Genomic DNA, 19,224 nt, shown 5'->3' on the forward strand with positions numbered 1-19,224 from the left:
ACCGAGAGCCGGAAGCCAGGGACCGGACACCGGGGGCAACCGGCTGGGAGCAGCAGGTGGGGCGCGGCCCCGGAGGGGCGGCAGGCGGCCGGCCGGAAGGGTGCCGAGCGGGCGGACCCAGGGCTCCGCAGCGCTGGGAGTGAACCCTCCCGCTCACCTTTGGCGGCGACTCCGAGTCCGGCCTCTTCGCGCCGAGGACGCCGCTCCGCGAGTCGCGAGCTCGGAAGCGCTGGCGGGTCGCTAAGGAGGCGGCGGCGGCGGACTAACGAGAGAACCGAGGAACGACGGCGGGCTGCGGGCGGCGGGCGGGGAACTCGAGCGAGCGAAGGCGGGCGGCGGCAGGAGGGCGGGGAACGACGTGCGCGCTCCCGAGTGTCCAGCGGGCTCGAGCCGGCCACTGTCACGGCCCCGCGCACGCGCGCGCACTCACAACTCAGACATGATTGCTCAGGAACGTGTCCACGCCCTCAGAGCAAGGCTCTTAACCAATCATTGCAGCCGCGCAGGGCATCACGGGAACTCTGGGGCTATAAAAGACCTGGTTGCTATTTTATACTCTTCGAGTCACTCATGCTTTAAGTAAGCGGGTGGGTCTAGGTGCGCGTGCGCGGCGTAAATACTCCTCCCCAAACTGCCAACTCTTCGCGCAAGCGAGGTAGTCCTTCCCTGCTTGGGTTTGCGCGTGCGCACTAACTGGCCTGGCCCCGGAAGACCAGACGCCTGCGCGGTGGGGACTACAGTGACAATTCCTGGGGTGGGGCGCAAGCCAGTCATGGCGGAGCCTTGGTCTGGGCAGTCCTTGCAGGCTCTGCCGGCCACGGTGCTGGGCGCACTGGGCGCCCTAGGCAGCGAGTTCCTGCGGGAGTGGGAGGCGCAGGACATGCGCGTGACTCTCTTCAAGCTGCTGCTGCTGTGGTTGGTGTTAAGTCTCCTGGGCATCCAGCTGGCGTGGGGGTTCTACGGGAGCACGGTGACCGGGCTATATCACCGCCCAGGTGAGGTTCCCCACTAACCTCCGCGGGCCGCATGCCCCCACCGGACTGTACCATTTGGCTCCCCAGGACCTCCCTAGACTACCACTGGTCCCCCCAAAAGTCTCATCAGAATTTAATGCTGAACCCATACCGTTTAATGCCACCACACCGTTTCACGCCAGAATCCCCACGAGTCCACCCTTCACATTGTAACGTTCCCAGAATCCCCACCAGACAATACCACTAATCCCTTAGGACCCCCTCCCCCCCGACTCTTCACCAAACAGTATCACTGGCCCATAACCTAACCTGGGCTGATGCATGCGCAGATCCCCAGCCCCTAGTCTGCTGCAGCTCTGGCTATGTTCCTGCCCCCAGGTCTGGGCGGTCAGAACGGATCCACACCTGATGGCTCCACGCATTTCCCTTCCTGGTGAGTATATCTGTCCCCACCCCAGCTCCATGCTTGGCAGGCAGAGGACACTCCTGTGCTGGGGGTGGGGGAAGGGGGTTCTTGGGGTGGGAGTCCACCAGCTTAGTGGCCTTTGCAGCAAACTCCAAGGTCTACAGCCAGAGCTCACGCTTCAAGTTGGGGTGACATTGACACCTGGACAGCTTCTCTCAGCATGCTGTCCAGCAACCTGTGAGGTGGGTGGTAGGGACACTATCACCATTTTACAGATGAGGGAACAATTTCAGAGAGATGAAGTGGCAGGTCTGTTGGATTCCTCTCCAACGTAAGCCCCTCATTTGGGAAGGCAGGAGTCTCTGTCCTGAGAGCACTGACTAGCCTTATCAGGGTCAGCCTCCTGATGTGCAAATGACAGGCAGTCATTCAGCTCATCTCTGAGCTGAGACCAAATTCCGTCTTAGTTCCCTAGGGCTGCCATAAAGAACAGTAATTTCTCACAGTTCTGGAGGCTAAAAATCCAAATCAGCCCAGTTGTGGTCACATCCTTCTGTAGGCCTCTGTCCTGGTTTCTGGCGGGTGCCAGCAATCTTTGGCTTTTCTTTGCTGCTTATTGATGCATCCGCCTCCATTGTCACATGGTGTTTCTATTTCCACTGTGTGTCACTCCCTTTTTATAAGACACCATTTAGAAAGAATTAGGACTAGGATCCACCCTACTCTGGTATAATCTCATTTGACCCAATTGATGACAGAAGAGAATCTCTTATTTCCCCAAACAAAGTCATATTCACAGATACAGGGATTAGGACTTCAACATATCTTTTTGGAGGAAACATTTAAATCTATAATACTCTACCCTTTGGCCCCCCAAAATCCATTTCCTTCCCATGTGCAAAATACATTCACCCCATCACAAAAGTCTTAACCCTTCCAGCATCCACTCTTAAGTCCAAGATCTCATCTTTTGAATCGTCTAAATCAGGTATGGGTGAGACTCTGAGTATTTTCCATCCTGGGTTAAAACTCCTCTCCATCTATGGACCTGTGAAACCTAGAACACAGGTTGTTGGCTTCCAAAATACAATGGTGGTTCCTACCACGTGGTAGGAGCTTAGAAATTAGCTGAATGAATGAAGACATGGAGGGGGACCTGCAGGGCCCTTACTCTAAGATCCAGGGAACTACTGAAGGAATCTGGGAGGTGGGACCTGATCTAATTTGCCTTTATAAGTGCCTGTGTCATGGCAAGATGAAGGGATCCAAGAGTGAAGGCAAGAGGCTAGTTAGGAAGCCTGCCACTGGCTAGGTTTCTGTCTTGGGCAACTGGAGAAGGATGGTGGCACCATAAGGTGGGGACCCAGAAGGAAGAATAGGTCTGCATGGGGAAGGTGGTGAGCCCAGTTTGGGCTGTAGGGCCTGTGAGGCACCAAAGATCTGAAGCTCAGCAGAGAGATCTGGATTGTAGTACGGCCTTACTGAATCCAGCTCAGCTCTCAAGAAGGGCCTGGGATGAGCCAATCCCAGAGACTGTTCTGCTGCCCATGGAATAATAACCCATCTCTTCTCTCTCTCCATCACTTTCAGGGAAACTGCAGCAAACGAACCTCTCAAAACCCACAGAGAATAAGAGAAGGCAATAGGGAGTTGCCTGGCTCCCACTCTGGGTTCTCCTGCTGCCCAGGTCCCATGGATGACTACAGGGGGCTTGGAGTTGGGGACAGGAGTACCTCAGTGCTTGCAGGGCTGGCCTTTGCAGGCCCAGTGAACTTTGCCTCTACCCGGATCTGAGTGCCTTAAGTGGGGAAAGTGTGTTCTTCGTCTCTCAGGGGCTGGAGCTCAGGAGTAGCCTCTAGACTGGGGAGGCCAACAATCCGTTATCTGTCCTGGCTTTCTCCTGCTCCTCTTCCCATTCCCCTGTGGTGTGACCCCATAGAGATTTGTCTAGCTGAGAGGATGCCTGAGGTTGAGGTTGACCAACCATGGGATTTGTAAGGAAAGTCTGTTCTACCCTAAGACCTGGGTTCCCTGAATTCCTTTGGTTTTGTTTTGTTGGCAGGGAGCCAGGGAATCTTGGCCTGAGCCAGACCTTATACTCTGGGGTGGCCTCCCACCCCCATTGCTGAAGTGCCCATGGGGTCTCGGGTCTGTACCCTGCCCCTACACTGGGAAGTACTGCAAAGTTACTTAGTTAGCTATTAAGGTATAAGACCTTATGGCAAGGGGTAGCTGGCACCATCCAATCATGGAGGCACTGACCACACCTCTCCAGCCCACCTAGAGCTCTTTAGGTATGACCCAGGTAAAGGAAATTGTCGTTTCCCAAGTGTTCTACTTATATTCCTCAGTCTTTCTTGGGGGGGAAACTGGGTGCCTGAAAGGGGCAGAGTCTACCAGCTGGGCTCCTGGGGTGGCCTCCCATCCCCACCACTGAAGTGCCCGTGGAGTCTCGAGTATGTACCCCGCCCCTTCGCTGAGGTACTGAGCAGTTAGTACAGAGCTGCCCCATCATGCCCTGCAGCCTCATCACTTCCCACCTTGACCTGGAACAACAGGAGCCTCATCCTAAGAGCCCGAAGGTTCAGCTCCTCCTCACCAGCACTATCTCAGTGCAGAAGAGCCACAGGCCAGGCAGGCCTGCCATCTCCCTAGTGGGCCAGGGGAGCTTCCAAAAGTGTGTGTTGCAAAACATCCCCAAAGAAGCACTGGTTCCTGAAAGCAGTGTGGCCCTGTACCTGCCTCACTCTCTGATAGCAACGCCTCTGCCTGCCTCTGCTGGACCACTAGCTACCTCAGTGTCCTGCTGCCTACTTCCTCTCTGTTAGAGGTCACATTTCTGTGTGGCAGCCTTTCCCTACGCCATCCTTATGGCAGAGGGGCACTGAAAGTGGGTGCTGTAATCAGCACACATATACACTCCAGAGATGTCTTCTGGGTGGCAGATTGATGGTCTTCCCAGGCCTACCCACCACCACCACCACACACAGAAATAGGGCCTAATATCTCACTCCAGACTCAACTGAGTCTGTGGCTTATTAAAAATGGAAGCGGATCAGTCGTGTGGTTATTCAGACAGGACGAGGCCATGTATGCTCACGGGTAACTGGAGAGGTAACACCCGGGGGGCGGGGGGGGTTAGGGGTGTTGCTCCTCAGGACCCTGAATGCAATGGCTTGCAGAGGTGGAGAGATGATGCCAGCTCCCTAGAAGAGTGATATGGGGTGCCCAACAGGAACAACATCCCCGTCAGTCCTTATAGGCCTGGCCTCTCTCAAGGAGAACCCATTCCAAGCCTGTCCTGGCCTCCATGATGGCGGGCATTGGGCTGGCACCCTGGAACCTTGTGGATAAAGCACAATGAAGCTAACAACTGTAGCAAGCAAGGAGGAAGGAAGCTCATTTAATTTTTTCAGGAGTCAGTATAGTCCAGTAATGGGCCCCAGGGGCAAAGGTCAGCCCAGGGTAAGGCAGGTCCAGGAGGAGACCCAGACCGGCCCTACAGCAGCCCTGGAGCTCAGAACAGGTGGTGAGCTTGGCAAGGTTAGTTTGCTACTGGGTGGCAGGCTGGGCCAAAGCTGGAATAAGGAAGAGTGAGTCTGTGCCCTCCCAGCGATCCCCGAGTTTACACATAGGCACAGCAGAGCTGCTGGGCCAACCCTCAGTGAGTCGAGAATCACTCCTGCCCAGGGAAAGGCAACAGTTTGCATTTGTGAAAAGCAAATTGGAGGAGGTGGTCTGACCTGACCCTGCCCAAGGTAATAGGCCTTTGTAGTGTGAGAAACAGCTTTGAGAGGTAGGCTGGGCAGGCTTTTGCTTTCCTACAAAGGTGAGCCTTTGCTCCACAGCCAGGACCTGGCAGAGTGGAGGGGAGAGATGCCAGAACTGGTTTTTCTCACAGCATTCCAGCAGGTGAGAGATGGGTCAGTGGGAGCATGGGCTGAAACACAACATTGGGAAAGCTGGTCTGCTGCTCAGAAACAGGGTTCTAAAGTTGGAGTGGCATGGGAGAGTTGGGGGGTAGGCAGGAGAGAATAGGTAGTATGGCCTTCCTCAACCAGATAACTAGAGCCAGCCTCCACCCTTATACCCTCCATCCCCACCCTTCGTATTCTGTCTCAGATTCCTAACTAACCACTTATAGAATGCCCTCCATGGCAAGGCTCTTGAAGGGGAGGGCCCTGCCCCGTCTACCCTCACTTGAGGGTATAGTAGCTTGTACGCACGAAAGGCATCTTGCTGACCACAGCTGCCTGCTGCTTCCGCCGCACTTCTACTAGCACCAAGGTCCCTGGCCGACTGTACTGGCTGGGCACATAACCCATTGCCACATTCTTCTTCAGGCTGGGCGAGGGGCAGCCACTGGTTACAGTACCTATCCAGGCATAGGCCATGCATCAGCACCACCCTCCCAGCCCAGCACTCCAACACCTCTGGGGATGTTCTGAAACAAGGGCTCCCCAGCCTCCCTGGTTCACCTACCAATCATGGCACCCTCTGTGCTCAGGATGGGGCTGTGTGCCCGCATTGGGGGCCCCTCACACATCAAGCCCACACGCCTCCGCTGCACCTTGCCCTTGAGCTGGGGAACAATGACCTCGGCTCCAGGGAAGTCCATGGCAGCTCGGCGGCGCTTCCCTAGAATGTGACACACCAGATCTAAGTCATAGCCCACAGGAGCCCTGGCCACAGGAGGTCCTAACTACAAGGATCCCAAGTGACATCCATCCAACATCAAGGCCCCTTCACTCAGGCTTCCCCAGGCCCCGTACCTCCCCTGCACTGCAGTCAACCAGCCACCCACTTCCTGTTCCCTGGTCCAGAAGTCCATGCTGCCCACCTTAGCCTGCCAAGGGTCCTCAGCTTCTAACGAGCAAGGTCACAGGGACACCTCCAAGGAATGGAGGCTCAGGGAGGCCAAGTCACTTGCTCCAGGCTACACAATCTTGGGAGTTGTCAAGGACTGGCTAGTCTCATTAAGGGCCATTCCAACCTTCAAGACCCCATCCTTGAGTGCCAGCCTAGCTCACCCAAAGTCCAGCTGAGGCTGCCCTCCACAGGTGTGGTATGCTCATCAATGTCGTTCCCGTACAGGCAGAGGCCTGCCTCCAGGCGCAGGCTGTCCCGTGCTGCCAGCCCTGCCAGCTTTACCTCCGGGTTTTCCAGGAGAGCCATTGCCAGGTGGACTGCCTCTGCTGCCGGCACTGAGATCTGCGTGGGATACCACAGGGCAGGTGGGCAGCTGCCCCAGAGTCCTGTGCCTGCAAATGCCTGTGCCCACTGCTTGACAAACCTCTACACCATCTTCGCCTGTGTAGCCACAGCGGGTCACACGGCAGCTGGACACGCCAAACACCTCCATCACAGCACTGGTCATGAAGGGCAGCTTCCTGAGGTCATCTGTCACACCAGCCTGTAGCACCTGGGCTGCAGTGGGGCCTGGGCCCAGAGAACCAGTAACCAAGCATCTAAGTCCCAGAGCCCCTCAAAGCCAGGCCATAGCCCTTAGGGACCAGAACAAGCCCTGAGATGTTTGTCCCTTCTCTGCAGGTGGAAGAAGACACTCTTGCCCACAACCCATGGAGCCTTGTGTGTGTGTGTGTGGGCGGGGGGAGATGGGAAGGGCAAGATACAAAATTAGAATTATGGCTCACAAATACCACACAATCCACACCTCCCTGGCCCAGCCTCTATGCTGAGCAGTCAATGAAGCCAGGAAGGCAGAGGTCAGTTGCAACCCCAGGTCGGCCCTCTCACCTTGCAGGGCCAGTAGGGCATTATCCACCACCTCCAAGCCCACATCACTGCCCGTGTTCTGAAGCTCCTTGACCTTGTCCTGAAAGAAGAAACCAATACTAGTCACTGTGCACCTACCATGAACCAGGCACTGCAGAGCTGGACAACAAGACAATGGGTTGCTTCTCATCAGATGAGGAGGCTGAGCCTCAGAGATGATGGGTGATTTTCCCAAGGTCACATAGCTACTAAGTAGTGGGGATGACTCAGGCCCAGGTCTGCCAGCTCTCGCACCAGGTTCCAGACTTCCACCCTCCCCAGAGGATGCTCACTCAGGGCCAGGGTCAGCTTCACCTGCCCCTCTCCACACCACCAAATCCTGGCTTATTCCAGGGAGGCCTATTCTGAGTCTCCCAACTGCTTATTCACTCAAAGAGCCATTTTCTGAGCCCCTTGTCCATGCTAGGCCTGTCCTGGGCACCAAGGCTGCCACCGTGTGAGCAAGGAAGACAGGGTGCCTAGGGCATGGAGGGGCTGTACCTGCATGAGGGCCAAGTCCTTGTCCCAGCAGCCAGCATTGGACACCACATACAGGTGCTCCTCAGAGGTGTTGATCACAATCAAGTCATCTATGATGCCTCCAGCCTCGTTGGTAAACAGTGACAGTGTCCCCTGGCACCAAAGTGGAGTGTCTTTACCTCCAGGTCCAGGAGATTGAGGCCAAGGGTGAGCCAAACACACCTCTGGGCCAACACAGCCACCACAAACTCACCAACCCTCACGCACAGGACTAGGGGTACGCAAAGTACAAGTCTGGGTCAGCCTGGGCCCCTGCCCAAGCCCAGGGTCTGTGATCTTAATGCACTGAGAAAGTATTCACCCCCTCCCCACCTTAGGGGACTTCCTCAATCTGGTAGGGCCTCTGCACCCTTCCCTACTCAGTACTGAAAGCCCCATCTCCAATTTAACACAGTACTCCTAGGACCGGCTGCATCATCCCACTCAAACTTGGGACAGCTCAGCCCATGACCCAATCCTCAGGACAGAAGCTTCAAAGTCCATCTTGACAATCCCACACACTCCTAGAGCACTCTATAGCAATGCCCACTAAGATACTATGAGGCTGGCCTTGGCCTCCCACTGGATGAAGAGCCTGAAGTTCAGAGGTCACGTGAATCTCCTGGGGAGCTTGTTAAAGTGCAGGTTCTGATTCTGCAGGTCTTGGGCAGGGCCAGAGACCATATCCTTAACAAGCTCCTAGGCGAAGATGAGGCTGCTGGTTTAGGGACCACATTTTGAGTAGGGAGGAGTCAGGTGGCATGAAAGGTCACAGAACAGTACCTGAACTCGAGTTTCTGGCCTCCTAGCCTGATGGGGCAAGGCTGGGACAGGCCCCTCCCTGCAGATGGCTGGGTGTCTGGACATGACTCAGGGACTCCACCTGCCCAAGACTGGAGTCCTGAGAAGCTATGTTGATACATCTCTGTGCCCCTAAGCCCACAGTAGGGGCTCAGCCCATGTTTGCTGCTCATGGCTGAGAACACCCACTGAGCAGAAATAAGAGAAGAGGAGCCCACCTGGTTTGGCCTTAGCTCCGCAATGTCTCCAACCACTAGACTCTCCATCAGCTTCACCCGGTCACAACCAAATATCTTGGTCTGAGGAAGAGATCAAAAGCCTCAGGCCACTGCAACAGCTGCAGTCAGAGAAGGCGGCAGTGGGCATCCACAGCACAGTCTAGCCCAGCAGAAGTGCCTGACCCATCTTTTGGTTCTGCAGGTGGCAGAGGCCCCACCTTCTGATTCCCCTACATCCTCCACCACAGGGCGGGGCTCACTGGGGGAGATGAATGGAAGTCAGGGAACTGGAGGAACCAAGCACCTTCCTGAAATACCCCTTTTCCAAACCAATACCCAGGACTGTTGATGAGGGTGGGTGCCAGTCCCGGAAACCCCAGGACGTTAAGGCACGCCACTAAGCGGAAGTAGGCTGGATAGATTAGAAGGCGACGATCAGGAGATCCTGAGTGAATTTCCCAGGGCCACAGTCAGTCTCACGACACTCCTGAGAAACCCAGTTCTTCTGGGAGGTCGGCCCTCAGGATCCAGCTCCCAGGAAAAACGCCGAGGACCACACCACTGTAAACCAGAGGAACACTGGTTTGGCAGCCAGTACTCTCCCCGGCTCACCTGCAGCATGTGGGATACATCAAAGAGTGAGCAGTGCCGGCGTGTGTGCAGGTGCGAGTCAATGTGGCTGTCCCGGTACTGCACAGGCAGGCTCCAGCCCGCGAATGCCACCATCTTCCCGCCATAAGCCAGGTGCAAGTCATAGAGTGGCGTCCTGCGGAGCACGTCCTGCGGGCGGCCAGACTTAGTGCTGCCAGGACCCCAGACCCCCGGCTGCCTCCCTCCCCCGCCCTCCAAAGTCAACACCCCACCCCAGCACCCTCTATCCCACCTGTGCACAAATGAGTGATCGGCTCAGGGTCGAGGGGGGCGCCTGTAGGCGCGAGCCCACCCAGGCCACCATGCTCCCTGCCCGCCACATTGTCGCCCGAAACCAGTGCAGCCGGCGCACAGAGGCCACCACTCTGCTGGGCACGCCGGGAGATGTAGTCCGGCCCCTGCCCGGACAGGTCTTTATCCCCTGCGGGAGCCCAGATGAGAAAACAAGCAGCCCCCAGGGCAGGCCAGGCTTTCAAGCTGGTAAACAGCCCCAGGATCTTCCAGCTGGCTGATCAGGGCAGTTTGAGCTGCTCAAAGACACAGCTAGGGGCTAGACCTCCCCCTGCTGATTGTCCTGCCTCCAAAGGGTCAAAGTTCTGCAAAGGGCTGGAAGGCCTGAATCACAGTCTGGACCCTAGGAGAGTAAGGTCAAATGGCGGGGGAGGGGTGAGAAGGCCACAGGATGGTGGAGCCAGCCTGACAGAGCACCATGGTAACCTGGCTTCATGTGAGGGTCCCCAGCTCTCCCACTAGGCAGACACAGGCAGCCAGCAGAGTCATGCATTCCACAAGTATTTATTGATCTTGCTGCACACCAGGCCCTGTGCTGATTGCTGGAGACACTGCCGTGAATGAAGCACAGTCCTTGCCACCCCAGGGTCCTCCCCCTTCAAACACACACATACTGAGGGTGACTGCTCCCTAAGCACAGGACTTTGGTCATCACCCTGTCAGTAAAATCAAAGTTGGAGCTAAGTTAATGACTCTGCAGGCAAAGACACCACCTGCAGGAACTCTGATGGATGAGCAGAGGGTGCCATCAAAAAGGGGCTAAACTTCCCCCAGAAAGTTGTTGAGCCTCACATGCATCCAATTTTCCAGGTCCAACACACCAGCAGTACTGCCGCACAGTAGCCCCCGGGGGCAAAGCCAGGAAGAACCAGAGGGAGGCAGGATTTCTGCACAAGCTGATGATGAAGGATGAGCAGACTGCCTTATTCAACAATCAGCCTGCGGGAGGACTTTAGCCTCTTAAGAAGGACAGGGATGTGTTTTGGATTATGTCAAATGGCTGGCAGGTCCCGGTCTTATTCTCAGGCTCCAGCCTTGCCAGAAGCACCTGTTCAGGCCCGACGGGCAGATCCATGTGGACACACATCCAGGTGCCAGCCAAGGAACTGAAGGACTCAGACTGCCCAAATCCCCAGCTTTGCTTCCCAGGCAGGCAGCAAAAGCGTATAGACAGGAAAATTTGTGTGTGGGGGGGGGGTGGTAACACAAAGGGAAAGAAGACCACTAGGTGGCCCAGAAGGAGGAAAAGGGGGTCCTGTTTCTCCCTCAAGCTTCCGATCAGCAAGAGTACCATGGCAGCAGCAGCCTTCCTGGACTAGATCGGGTAGCTCATCCCAGCCCACTGCACTCAGGGTGAGGGAGCAGGCAGGAGACAAGCATGTAGACGTTGGTGGGAGGCGTGGAGGACATGTGGGGATTCTTACGAAGTAGAACCGGAATGTTTTTAGGGTAGGAGAAGAAGGAAGAGTTGGGCCGCATCCAGGTGAGGACAGAGCGCACCCCCGTCTAGAGCTCATGCTGAAGCAACACAGTGAGCCCCCGAGAATCTGGAATCCGTGAAGGTGGCCCAGACAGGACAGGCATGCAGGCAGCACTTGGAATGCACAGAGACCGCACTTCGGCCTCTGGTGGCTCAAACCAGGTCTGAGTGAGCACGGCAAGTCCAAGGTCTTGGGTGAGAGCCATGGGTCAGGTGTAGGAGAGCAAGTTCAAGTCATAACAGCCATCCACCTGTAACACAAAAAGCCATCAGGTCTGACCTGCTCAGGGCCATGCGAGCCAAGCAGAGGGAAACGATCACTCACGTCAAAGCGGCCGATCCGTGTAGAGGTTTGACTGGCCCGGATCATCTCTGTCAGCGCCCACATCTGCTGCACCTCGGAGGATACCCTGCCGGGGTCTGGGAGACCCTGCTCCAGAAGGAGGGGTCAGTGGCTATGTGTCTTTACCCAGCAGTGTCCTCAGGGCCCCAGAGAGGCCAAGCTGGGCTATGGGGCCCGCCAGCTCAGACCAGTAACATTCCCAGATGACTTGTGAGACATGAGTTTGGGGCCTGGTGTGCAGTAGGCAGCCCAACTCCATGCCAGCAATGCTTCAAATCCCATGATCTAAGAGCAAGTACCCAGCAGGAAGATGGCAGAGACTGAGCGGAGGGCCCTGGGTCCAGCCCCAGATTCTTGCAGAAAGGGGCCCACCAGGGCCTGTGCTGGACACTAGAGCCATTCGCAAATGGTTCTTACCCAGGGTGGGACTTACCTCATGGAGAGGCGTGGGCTGCTCACAGGGCACTGGGTGGGAAAGCCACTTGGGAAAGGCCATGGAGGGGCTCTGCAAAGCAAAGGTATACAGCACTGAGGGAGGCAGAGTGAGACAGTCCTGGGACCAGATTCCAAGCTCCTGGGAGCAGGCTGGGAGACCCTGAGCCTCAGACACTGGGAAAATCCTATTCAGGGGGCCCACAGAAGCTCAAGGGGGCAGTCAGGCCACAGAAGCTCTCCTACTGTGCAGGAGGAGGCCCCAGGAACACTGTGTCCAACCACAAGCAGCAGAAGGTTCTCTCAGCAACTGAAGGCTCCTGGCTCTGGGAGTGGCAGGTCCCCCCAAAAGTCAGGGGATATGGCGACATGGCCGCATCATGAGCTTCTGGCATTTCTACCCAGCGAAATTCCATGAAAGCCTCCTTCTGAGTTTCACTATCCTCACCCATCCCCCATTCCTAGTTCTCCCAGCCATAGCTGGGAGCCTCCTGGGGAAAGGGCCAGCCAACAGCTCTAAACCAGTCACCTACCTTTGGTCTCTGCTGGTAGATCTGCAGCTCCTCCACTGTGAAAGACAGCCACAGTGGTGACGGCTGCCGCAGAATCAGGCGCAGTTCCAGTACTCTGGCCATGTCACATAGCATCTGATACACACACACAAGGACGCAGCAAGAACCCAGCTTACTGCCCGAGAGCCTCCCAATCAGCAGTGAGCCAAGATGCTGCCTCCCCAGGCCTTTGGGAAGGAAGAACAGTAGTCCCTCCAAGGTGCCCATATAGCCACAGCCCAGACCAGCCTTGCCCTTCCTCTTCCCTCCTGGTGTACTGGCCCAAGCCCCAGGCCCCCTGTAAGCCCTCATCTGGGCTTCCCTGGCCATGCTGAGGCCCAGCTGACCTGGTGCTTGAACAGCGATACATACTCCTGGGCCCCCTCCTCACTGTGTGGGTCGGGCATCAGGCAGTAGTTCCGTAGGCAGGTCACCCACTTGGCCGGTGTGTGTATCGAGGTGTGCTGGCGCACACGGATGCTCAGAAAAGCTGTGTAGTAATTCTTAAACACGATCTCCTGCAACTAGAGCACATGTAACCCACCGTAACAAATCAGACTCAGGCCCAGGGCCTAAAAGGCTCAAAAAATGCCATCTCCCCCTCCCATTAGGAATGTACTCCTACTAAACTAACAATTTGAGCAAGCATCTGCTAGGACCCAAAGATAATTTTGTTTTCCTAGAAGAGCTCACAGTTGAATGAGCAGGTCATGCAAACAAACCACAACTACAGATCTTGCCAGATGTCCAAGATGCTGCCAGAGCTCAGAGCCCTAACTCTGGAGGAGGCAGAAAATTACAGATGAGGCCTGAAGGAGGAAGAGCTCACCAAGTAGACCAGAAGAGAAAAGGAACAGAAAAGTAGTATATATAAAGGAGCACAAGAGGGTGAGAGACCCTGGAGCACTCCTGGAAGAGTGAGTGATTCAGCCTGGCTATAGCAGTGGTCCCATCACTGCACACTCATCAATCACCCAAAGAAAAAATTTTTTTAAATACACGTGTCAAGGCTTCACCCCAGATCTAATGAATCAGGATCTCCAGGGTTGGGTCCTTTAATGAAGCTTCCCGGATGAGAGTAAGGAATAGCTAGAGGAGAACCACAAACTTCAGCACAAAGTGCACGAGGCAGAAGGCTGAGAGGCAGGCAGGGCGCAGACGCAGACTGGCCCTGAATGCTAGGCCGTTAGAAAGTAGACTTTATCCTCTATGTTGAGGTCATGCAATGCGCAGTCACTCTGCCAGCTGATACGGAAGTGCAACTGGGCATTGGAAATTGGAGTCACTGGGAGGATCCCGATGAAGGATGAGTTGAACCTGACTTCCTGCCAGGACAGTAGGAATGGGCAAGAAGCTGGTTTAGAGACAACTCATTGTCTAATGATCCTAAGCAGAGACCAGGGACAAAATGATCCCTCACCTCTATCTGGTTCACACCTGTATTTCCAGCACCTAGCCTACCATCTGGCACCTCCATGCCAGCGCCGCTCTGGACATAGAGGAGAGACATTGAAGAGCACAGGACAGGAGGCTGCATTCTAGTAAACGTGTTAACTGAAAGAATAAATAAAGGTTAACTGAATTATAGAGGCAAGGGACACTTCAGAGGCTTTTTGTAAAACATCAAGGCTCCAGGATGCGCCTGAGTTCCCAGGTTGGCCCCGCCCCGGAGGCCCGGTTGCGCCCACCCCACGGGGCTAGCTCACCTCGAAGGGCGCGGCGCTGGGGAAGGTGACATCGATGACCAGCACGCCGGGCCGACCTTGGGAGGTACGCACGTCGCCAACTTGCAGAGCCACGGTGCCTTTCACATGGCAGGGTACTGACACGCGGGACATGGCGCCAGCGGCCGCGACACAGTACAACAGCCGCTCCCAGCCTCTGACCACGGATCCTCCCCTGCGATCCTAGCCAAGCCCCAAAAACTACAACTCCCGGGAGGCCTCGCGCTCCGGCGAGCTCAGCCAATCAGCGATAAACAGGGCAGACACCGAGCCGGAAGTACCTGAGGAAATTCTCCTTCAGCCAATCACTGCACGAGCCTTAGAGAGCCGAGCGCGGGCGGATCCAAGCAACTGCCGAGCCTCCGAACCGCACCCTTCTGCATAGCGAGCAACCGTCGTGAGCCAGCCGCGCACCTCTAGTCTCGCTGTGTTTCTGTCTCTGCGCAAAAGTGATAAGCACGGGTGAGTACAGTGCCTGGCGGATAGTAATTGCAAAAATAAATATTAACTATTTTTTTAAAAGGGCAAAAGATTTGAACAGATACTTCACAAAAGAAGATAAACAAATGGCCAATAAGCACATGAAAAATTGCCTAATGTCATTATTCATCAGGGAAATACAAATTAGAGCCCCTACGAATTAGAAACCCCTACACATCCGCTGAAGGCCTCTAGGTGGCGCAAACGGTTTACACTCGACTGCTACCCGAAGTGCTTTTAATTCTTGGCAGCTACAGCCAAGAAAATCCTACGGAGCAGTTCTACTCTTTAACACACAAGGTCACCATGAAGTGGAGTGGATTCCATGGCAACCACTACCACCACCAACACATCCACTAAACTAGCTAAATTTAAAAGCTAGTGAGGATGTGAAGTCCCTGGAACCATTATCCACTGATGATTTTCAACCACTTTGGAGAACAGTTCGGCCATTTCATAAAAAGCTAAACGTATACCTGTGATATGATCCAGTCATTGCCCTCCTAAGTATTTACCCAAGAGAAATGAAAGCATGTGTCCACCCAAAGGTTTTATTCATAATAGCCAAAAACTGGAAACAACCTAAATGTCCAACTTACGAAAATACTGTGGTATATCCATACACTGGAATACTACTTGGCAAGAAAAAAGAATGAACAACTGGTACACACAACAACAGGGATGGTTCTCAAAAGCATTATGTTAAGCAAAAGAAGCCAGACCCAAAAGAATACGTACTGTATGAGTCCAAAACCCAAACCCGTTGCTGTCGAGTCAATTCTGACTCACAGGGACCCTATAGGACAGTAAAACCGCCCCATAGGGTTTCCAAGGAGCAGCTAGCTTGGTGGATTCAAACTGCTGACCTTTTGGTTAGCAGCCAGGCTCTTAACCACTGTGCCACCAAGGCTCCTGTATGAGTCCACTTACATGAAATTCTAGAAAAGGCAAAACTAATCTATAGTAATAGAAATTAGAACAGTGTTGCCTGGGACCAGGGTGAGTAGAGGGGATAGAGAGGGAGGTATAATGGAACATATTGGGGTGATGGAAATGTTATATAATTTGATTGTGATAGTGGTTATATTTGTCTAGACATTTGTCAAAACTTATTAAACTGAATATTTAAGATGTATGCTTTTTATTGTATCTAGATTATACCACAACAAACATGATTTTTAAAAAAGCAAAAGATAAATATTAACCATCATGTTTATCATCATCCTTTGAGATATTTGTGGAAACAATGCCTCAGAGATTATTAGTTAAACCCATTTTACAGATGACAAAGCTGAGGCCAGAAATAGTTCAGTGATTCCTCAAACCAATAAAGCAATGTGAAGTAGAGCTGGAACCAGGGTCTCTCTTGAGCTCCTGCCTCACAGGCAAGAACTCTCCAGGCAGTGGTCAGCTTCTGGTGGCCTGTGCCTTCTCTATGTGGAGGGACCCAGAGACACAGGCCTAGAGCAACCTGTGGTGCTTTCAGGGTAGGGGAGGCCAAACAGGCCCAAACTCCAGGCCAGCCCAAAGAACAGCTGGGAGAGGTCATGTTCCATCTAGGCAGCTTTTACAGCCCAGGCCTAAAAACTATCGGTGACGACAAGCCATTGTTTATACCTCCTTCTTGGCTGTTGACAGCAGAAAATCCTTTGTAAATTCAGGTCTCTTAGACTGGCCATTGCCATTTCCATTTGGACTCAGGCTAATGTCTCACTGCCTGGATCCTTCCAAGTTTCTGGGAGTTTCCCCTTTAGGTAGCCCACAGCTTGCTGGATCACAAAAAAAAAAAAAAAAAAAAAACCCGCTGCCGTTGAGTCAATTCCAACTCATAGCAACCTTACAGGACAGAGTAGAACTGTCCCATAGGGTTTCCAAGGCTATATAAATCTTTACAGAAGCAGACTGCCACATCTTTCTCCCACGGAAGAGCTGGTGTGTTCAAATCACCAGCCTTTCGGTTAGTATTCGAGTGCTTTAACTACTGCACTGCCAGGGCTCAGGCCTCCCCAAATCCCAGACAACTGTAGGCCCCATGAAAACCAGGAGGATGCACATAGGCTCTGGTCTTTGGCCCTGGCTCTGAGAGCACAGCCACCAGCAATTGCAGAACTCTGTGGCCCTTCATTGCAAATGAGTCTCACCTTGTTATCTTGCTCTTTAGATACCTCCATTTCTCTCACGTGGTGGACAGCAACCTCCAGCCCAGGCCCTCCAATCCATTGCCTACACTGTGCCAAGGCGACTTTTTCAATGTGAAATTCTCATGAAGTCCCTCTGTCTCAGGGTCAAGTCCAAAAACAACTGATAAATTCAAGGAGCTGGGAAGCAGGTAGCCCCTGCATCTTTACTCTAGTTTCTTCTATATGTTGCCTTCTCACTCCCTCTAGGCCTGCTCACATCTGCATTATACCTAGGATGCTCTATACCTCACTCCTCCTCTTGACTCTTCAGTTCTTGGTTTAAATTTTGATTTTGCAGGCAGTCCTTTCTTTTTTTTTATTTTATTGTTGTACTTTAAGTGAAAGTTTACAATTCAAGTCAGTCTCCATATAAAAATTTATATGTACATTGTTATGTGGCCCTAATTACTCTCCCTATACTATAACAGCACACTCCTCCTTTCCACCTCTGATTTCCCATGTCCATTCGGCCAGCTCCTGACCCTTTTCAGGCAGTCCTTTCTTGATCCCCCTAGACTAAGTCAGATCACTGTGCTTGATCAGAGTGTTCTGTGCATTTTGTGGTAATTGTTACCTAAAACCTGTCTCCCACACTGGTCAATGCAGAGCAGGGGGACAGAAATTGAGTCAGCCTGCTTAACGGCTGTGTCCCACATCTTCTAGCATTGTGCTGGGCATAGTAGGTGCCCAATAATTACATTAAAAATGAATACATAATTGTTTGATTTGAGGAATTTCTACTTCCAGCCAAGTGGAGTAACTGGGACAGGATTTATCCTTCCACCTGACTCAACTGAGAAAAACAAAAAAACAGACAAAATATATGAAACAATGGTTTTCAGACATTGTACATGAGATAGTACAGGACAGTGGTCCCTGAGGTAAGAGAAACAAACAAAATGAGCTCAATGATTGCCTCAGCTGACTGGAGAGTTTCCAAGTGTAGTGAGGGGGGGACTCAGATGTAGTCTGGCGACTCCATGAGTTGAAGAGGCAAAATTAAGACTTCAGGGAGGCAAAGACATCTAGACGACAGGGAGAACAGAGCTACACAGAGAGATAACTCTGGAAATCTCCAGGGGATTCCCCTTGAATCTTCAGCTGCGTACTAACAAGCATATTCATGTAAAGAAACTACCCAAGTCTTAATCCGAAAGGATTAAGAGGGAACAATCACCACATCTTACTCAGAGCCAGAAATAGTTTTGTTCCCATCAGCTGGAGTAGAAAATCTCCTAATCCATGGGGGCGTTGTGTAGACTACTTAGATGAGTATTGCCTCAGTAATAGATAAAAATTTGCCCTAGGCTCTGGGATCCACCGAACAAAGCTTAAAATCAAGCCTCAAACAGACAAAAATGTTTAAATGCATCCCAGAACAAAGCTCAAGAATATTTTTAGGAATACAATAATATCCAGCATCCACCGAGGTAAAATTTACAGTATCTGGTAATCAATCCAAAATTACAATCATACAAAGAAGCAGAAAAATATGACCTGTAATGAGATAGTGAGCAGAAAAATCAAACGATAGAAACGGATGAAGAAATAAGAGAGATGATAGAATTAGTAGACAAGGACATTAAAATGTGAACATAATATGTTCAAGAAATTGGAGGAAATACCGAGCATGTTAGACACGTGGAGGATATATTTTTTAAAAAGACACAAACTCCTATAGATAAAAACGTAAAATAAGATAAATACAATGTCTAAGATTAAAAGAAAAAGACACTAAATGGGATTAACAACAGATCAGACAGAGCAGAAGAAAAAATTAGTAAACTTGAAGATATCCAAAATGAAACACAGAAAAAAGACTAAAAAAATGAACAGAGCATCAGCGAGCTGTGAGGCAACTTCAGGTGGCCTAACATATAGGTCATTGGAGTTCCTGAAGAGGAGGGAACAGAAAAAAATAACATTTGAAGAAAAATATAAACCCACACATCCAAAAAGCTCAACAAATCCCACGCACAAGAGATATCACAAATCAGAGAAATGTCATCACTGCAGACTCTACAGATATTGTTAATTTGAAAGATCATGCAACCAGGGTGGCTGTATTTTGCCTTGAACTACTTTTGCATAGCAAGCTCCCAGTTTACATTCAGATTATGTATGTATTTGGATTCTTTCCACTCAGATGCTTAATAAACACCTCAACCATAGGGTGTCCAAAACAGACCTTTTTTTTTTTTTTATTGTTGTGCTTTAAGTGAAAGTTTACAATTCAAGTTAGTGTCTCATACAAAAACTTATACATACATTGTTTTGCGACCCTAGTTGCTCTCCCTGTACTGTGACAGCACATTCTTCCATTCCACCCAGGTTTCCCGTGTCCATTCAACCAGCTCCTGACCCTTTCTGCCTTCTCATCTCACCTCCGGACAGGAGCT

At 52.4% G+C, this 19,224-nt stretch overlaps 4 protein-coding genes across 9 annotated transcripts in view; 1 reads left to right on the forward strand and 3 right to left on the reverse strand.

Moving 5' to 3' along the window:
• RHOA (ras homolog family member A) overlaps positions 1–439 on the reverse strand; it is a 54,404-nt gene extending 53,965 nt beyond the window's left edge. The window contains exon 1 of one of the 2 annotated variants that reach the window (XM_004368526.2): positions 158–439. The gene's annotated coding sequence lies outside the window, so the exon portion shown is untranslated. The remainder of the gene's footprint in view (positions 1–157) is intronic. The other variant, XM_023726833.1, reaches the window with a different exon arrangement.
• Positions 440–584: 145 nt separating this feature from the next.
• Positions 585–4,429, forward strand: TCTA (T cell leukemia translocation altered). 2 transcript variants are annotated; one of them, XM_004368528.2, is made up of 3 exons: positions 585–995; positions 1,353–1,407; positions 2,971–4,429. In XM_004368528.2, the coding sequence occupies exons 1-3, from the start codon at positions 773–775 to the stop codon at positions 3,011–3,013; spliced, it is 321 nt and encodes a 106-aa protein (XP_004368585.1). In that variant the 5' UTR covers positions 585–772; the 3' UTR covers positions 3,014–4,429. The 2 variants fall into 2 exon arrangements, with proteins under 2 accessions (XP_004368585.1, XP_023582622.1); XM_023726854.1 differs by having other exon boundaries at positions 1,304–1,407; positions 2,971–3,004.
• A 1,078-nt stretch (positions 4,430–5,507) lies between these two features.
• Positions 5,508–9,758, reverse strand: AMT (aminomethyltransferase). Of its 3 annotated transcripts, XM_004368529.2 has the most exons (9): positions 9,577–9,758; positions 9,306–9,473; positions 8,694–8,774; positions 7,657–7,788; positions 7,138–7,216; positions 6,674–6,819; positions 6,411–6,591; positions 5,863–6,018; positions 5,508–5,755 (listed from the first exon to the last, which is right to left on the reverse strand). In XM_004368529.2, exons 1-9 carry the CDS (start codon positions 9,664–9,666, stop codon positions 5,577–5,579), a joined length of 1,212 nt encoding a protein of 403 aa, XP_004368586.1. In that variant the 5' UTR covers positions 9,667–9,758; the 3' UTR covers positions 5,508–5,576. The 3 variants fall into 3 exon arrangements, with proteins under 3 accessions (XP_004368586.1, XP_004368588.1, XP_004368587.1); XM_004368531.2 differs by lacking the exon at positions 9,306–9,473; XM_004368530.2 differs by lacking the exon at positions 7,657–7,788.
• A 343-nt stretch (positions 9,759–10,101) lies between these two features.
• Positions 10,102–14,615, reverse strand: NICN1 (nicolin 1, tubulin polyglutamylase complex subunit). Of its 2 annotated transcripts, XM_004368532.2 has the most exons (6): positions 14,148–14,615; positions 12,789–12,965; positions 12,424–12,537; positions 11,892–11,963; positions 11,441–11,545; positions 10,102–11,366 (listed from the first exon to the last, which is right to left on the reverse strand). In XM_004368532.2, exons 1-6 carry the CDS (start codon positions 14,277–14,279, stop codon positions 11,325–11,327), a joined length of 642 nt encoding a protein of 213 aa, XP_004368589.1. In that variant the 5' UTR covers positions 14,280–14,615; the 3' UTR covers positions 10,102–11,324. The 2 variants fall into 2 exon arrangements, 1 of the variants encoding a protein (XP_004368589.1); XR_002823204.1 differs by lacking the exon at positions 14,148–14,615 and adding an exon at positions 13,862–14,046 and having other exon boundaries at positions 11,441–11,963.
• Positions 14,616–19,224: the final 4,609 nt, after the last annotated feature.

Source organism: Trichechus manatus, unplaced genomic scaffold (assembly GCF_000243295.1).
Source record: "Trichechus manatus latirostris isolate Lorelei unplaced genomic scaffold, TriManLat1.0 scaffold00001, whole genome shotgun sequence".
Classification (NCBI taxonomy): Eukaryota; Metazoa; Chordata; class Mammalia; order Sirenia; family Trichechidae; genus Trichechus; species Trichechus manatus.

Coding starts and splice junctions, on each gene's coding strand:
- TCTA (XM_004368528.2), top strand. CDS start 773: ATGGCGGAGCCTTGGTCTGGGCAGTCCTTGCAGGCTCTGCCGGCCACG. Junction 996..1,352: donor CGGGCTATATCACCGCCCAG/GTGAGGTTCCCC, acceptor TCCTGCCCCCAG/GTCTGGGCGGTCAGAACGGA. Junction 1,408..2,970: donor TCCACGCATTTCCCTTCCTG/GTGAGTATATCT, acceptor CATCACTTTCAG/GGAAACTGCAGCAAACGAAC.
- AMT (XM_004368529.2), bottom strand. CDS start 9,666: ATGTGGCGGGCAGGGAGCATGGTGGCCTGGGTGGGCTCGCGCCTACAG. Junction 6,820..7,137: donor TGCCCTACTGGCCCTGCAAG/GTGAGAGGGCCG, acceptor CTCTGGGCCCAG/GCCCCACTGCAGCCCAGGTG. Junction 6,592..6,673: donor CAGGCGAAGATGGTGTAGAG/GTTTGTCAAGCA, acceptor TATCCCACGCAG/ATCTCAGTGCCGGCAGCAGA.
- NICN1 (XM_004368532.2), bottom strand. CDS start 14,279: ATGTCCCGCGTGTCAGTACCCTGCCATGTGAAAGGCACCGTGGCTCTG. Junction 12,966..14,147: donor CCAGCGCCGCGCCCTTCGAG/GTGAGCTAGCCC, acceptor CATGTGCTCTAG/TTGCAGGAGATCGTGTTTAA. Junction 11,367..11,440: donor CACGGATCGGCCGCTTTGAC/GTGAGTGATCGT, acceptor TTTGTGTTACAG/GTGGATGGCTGTTATGACTT.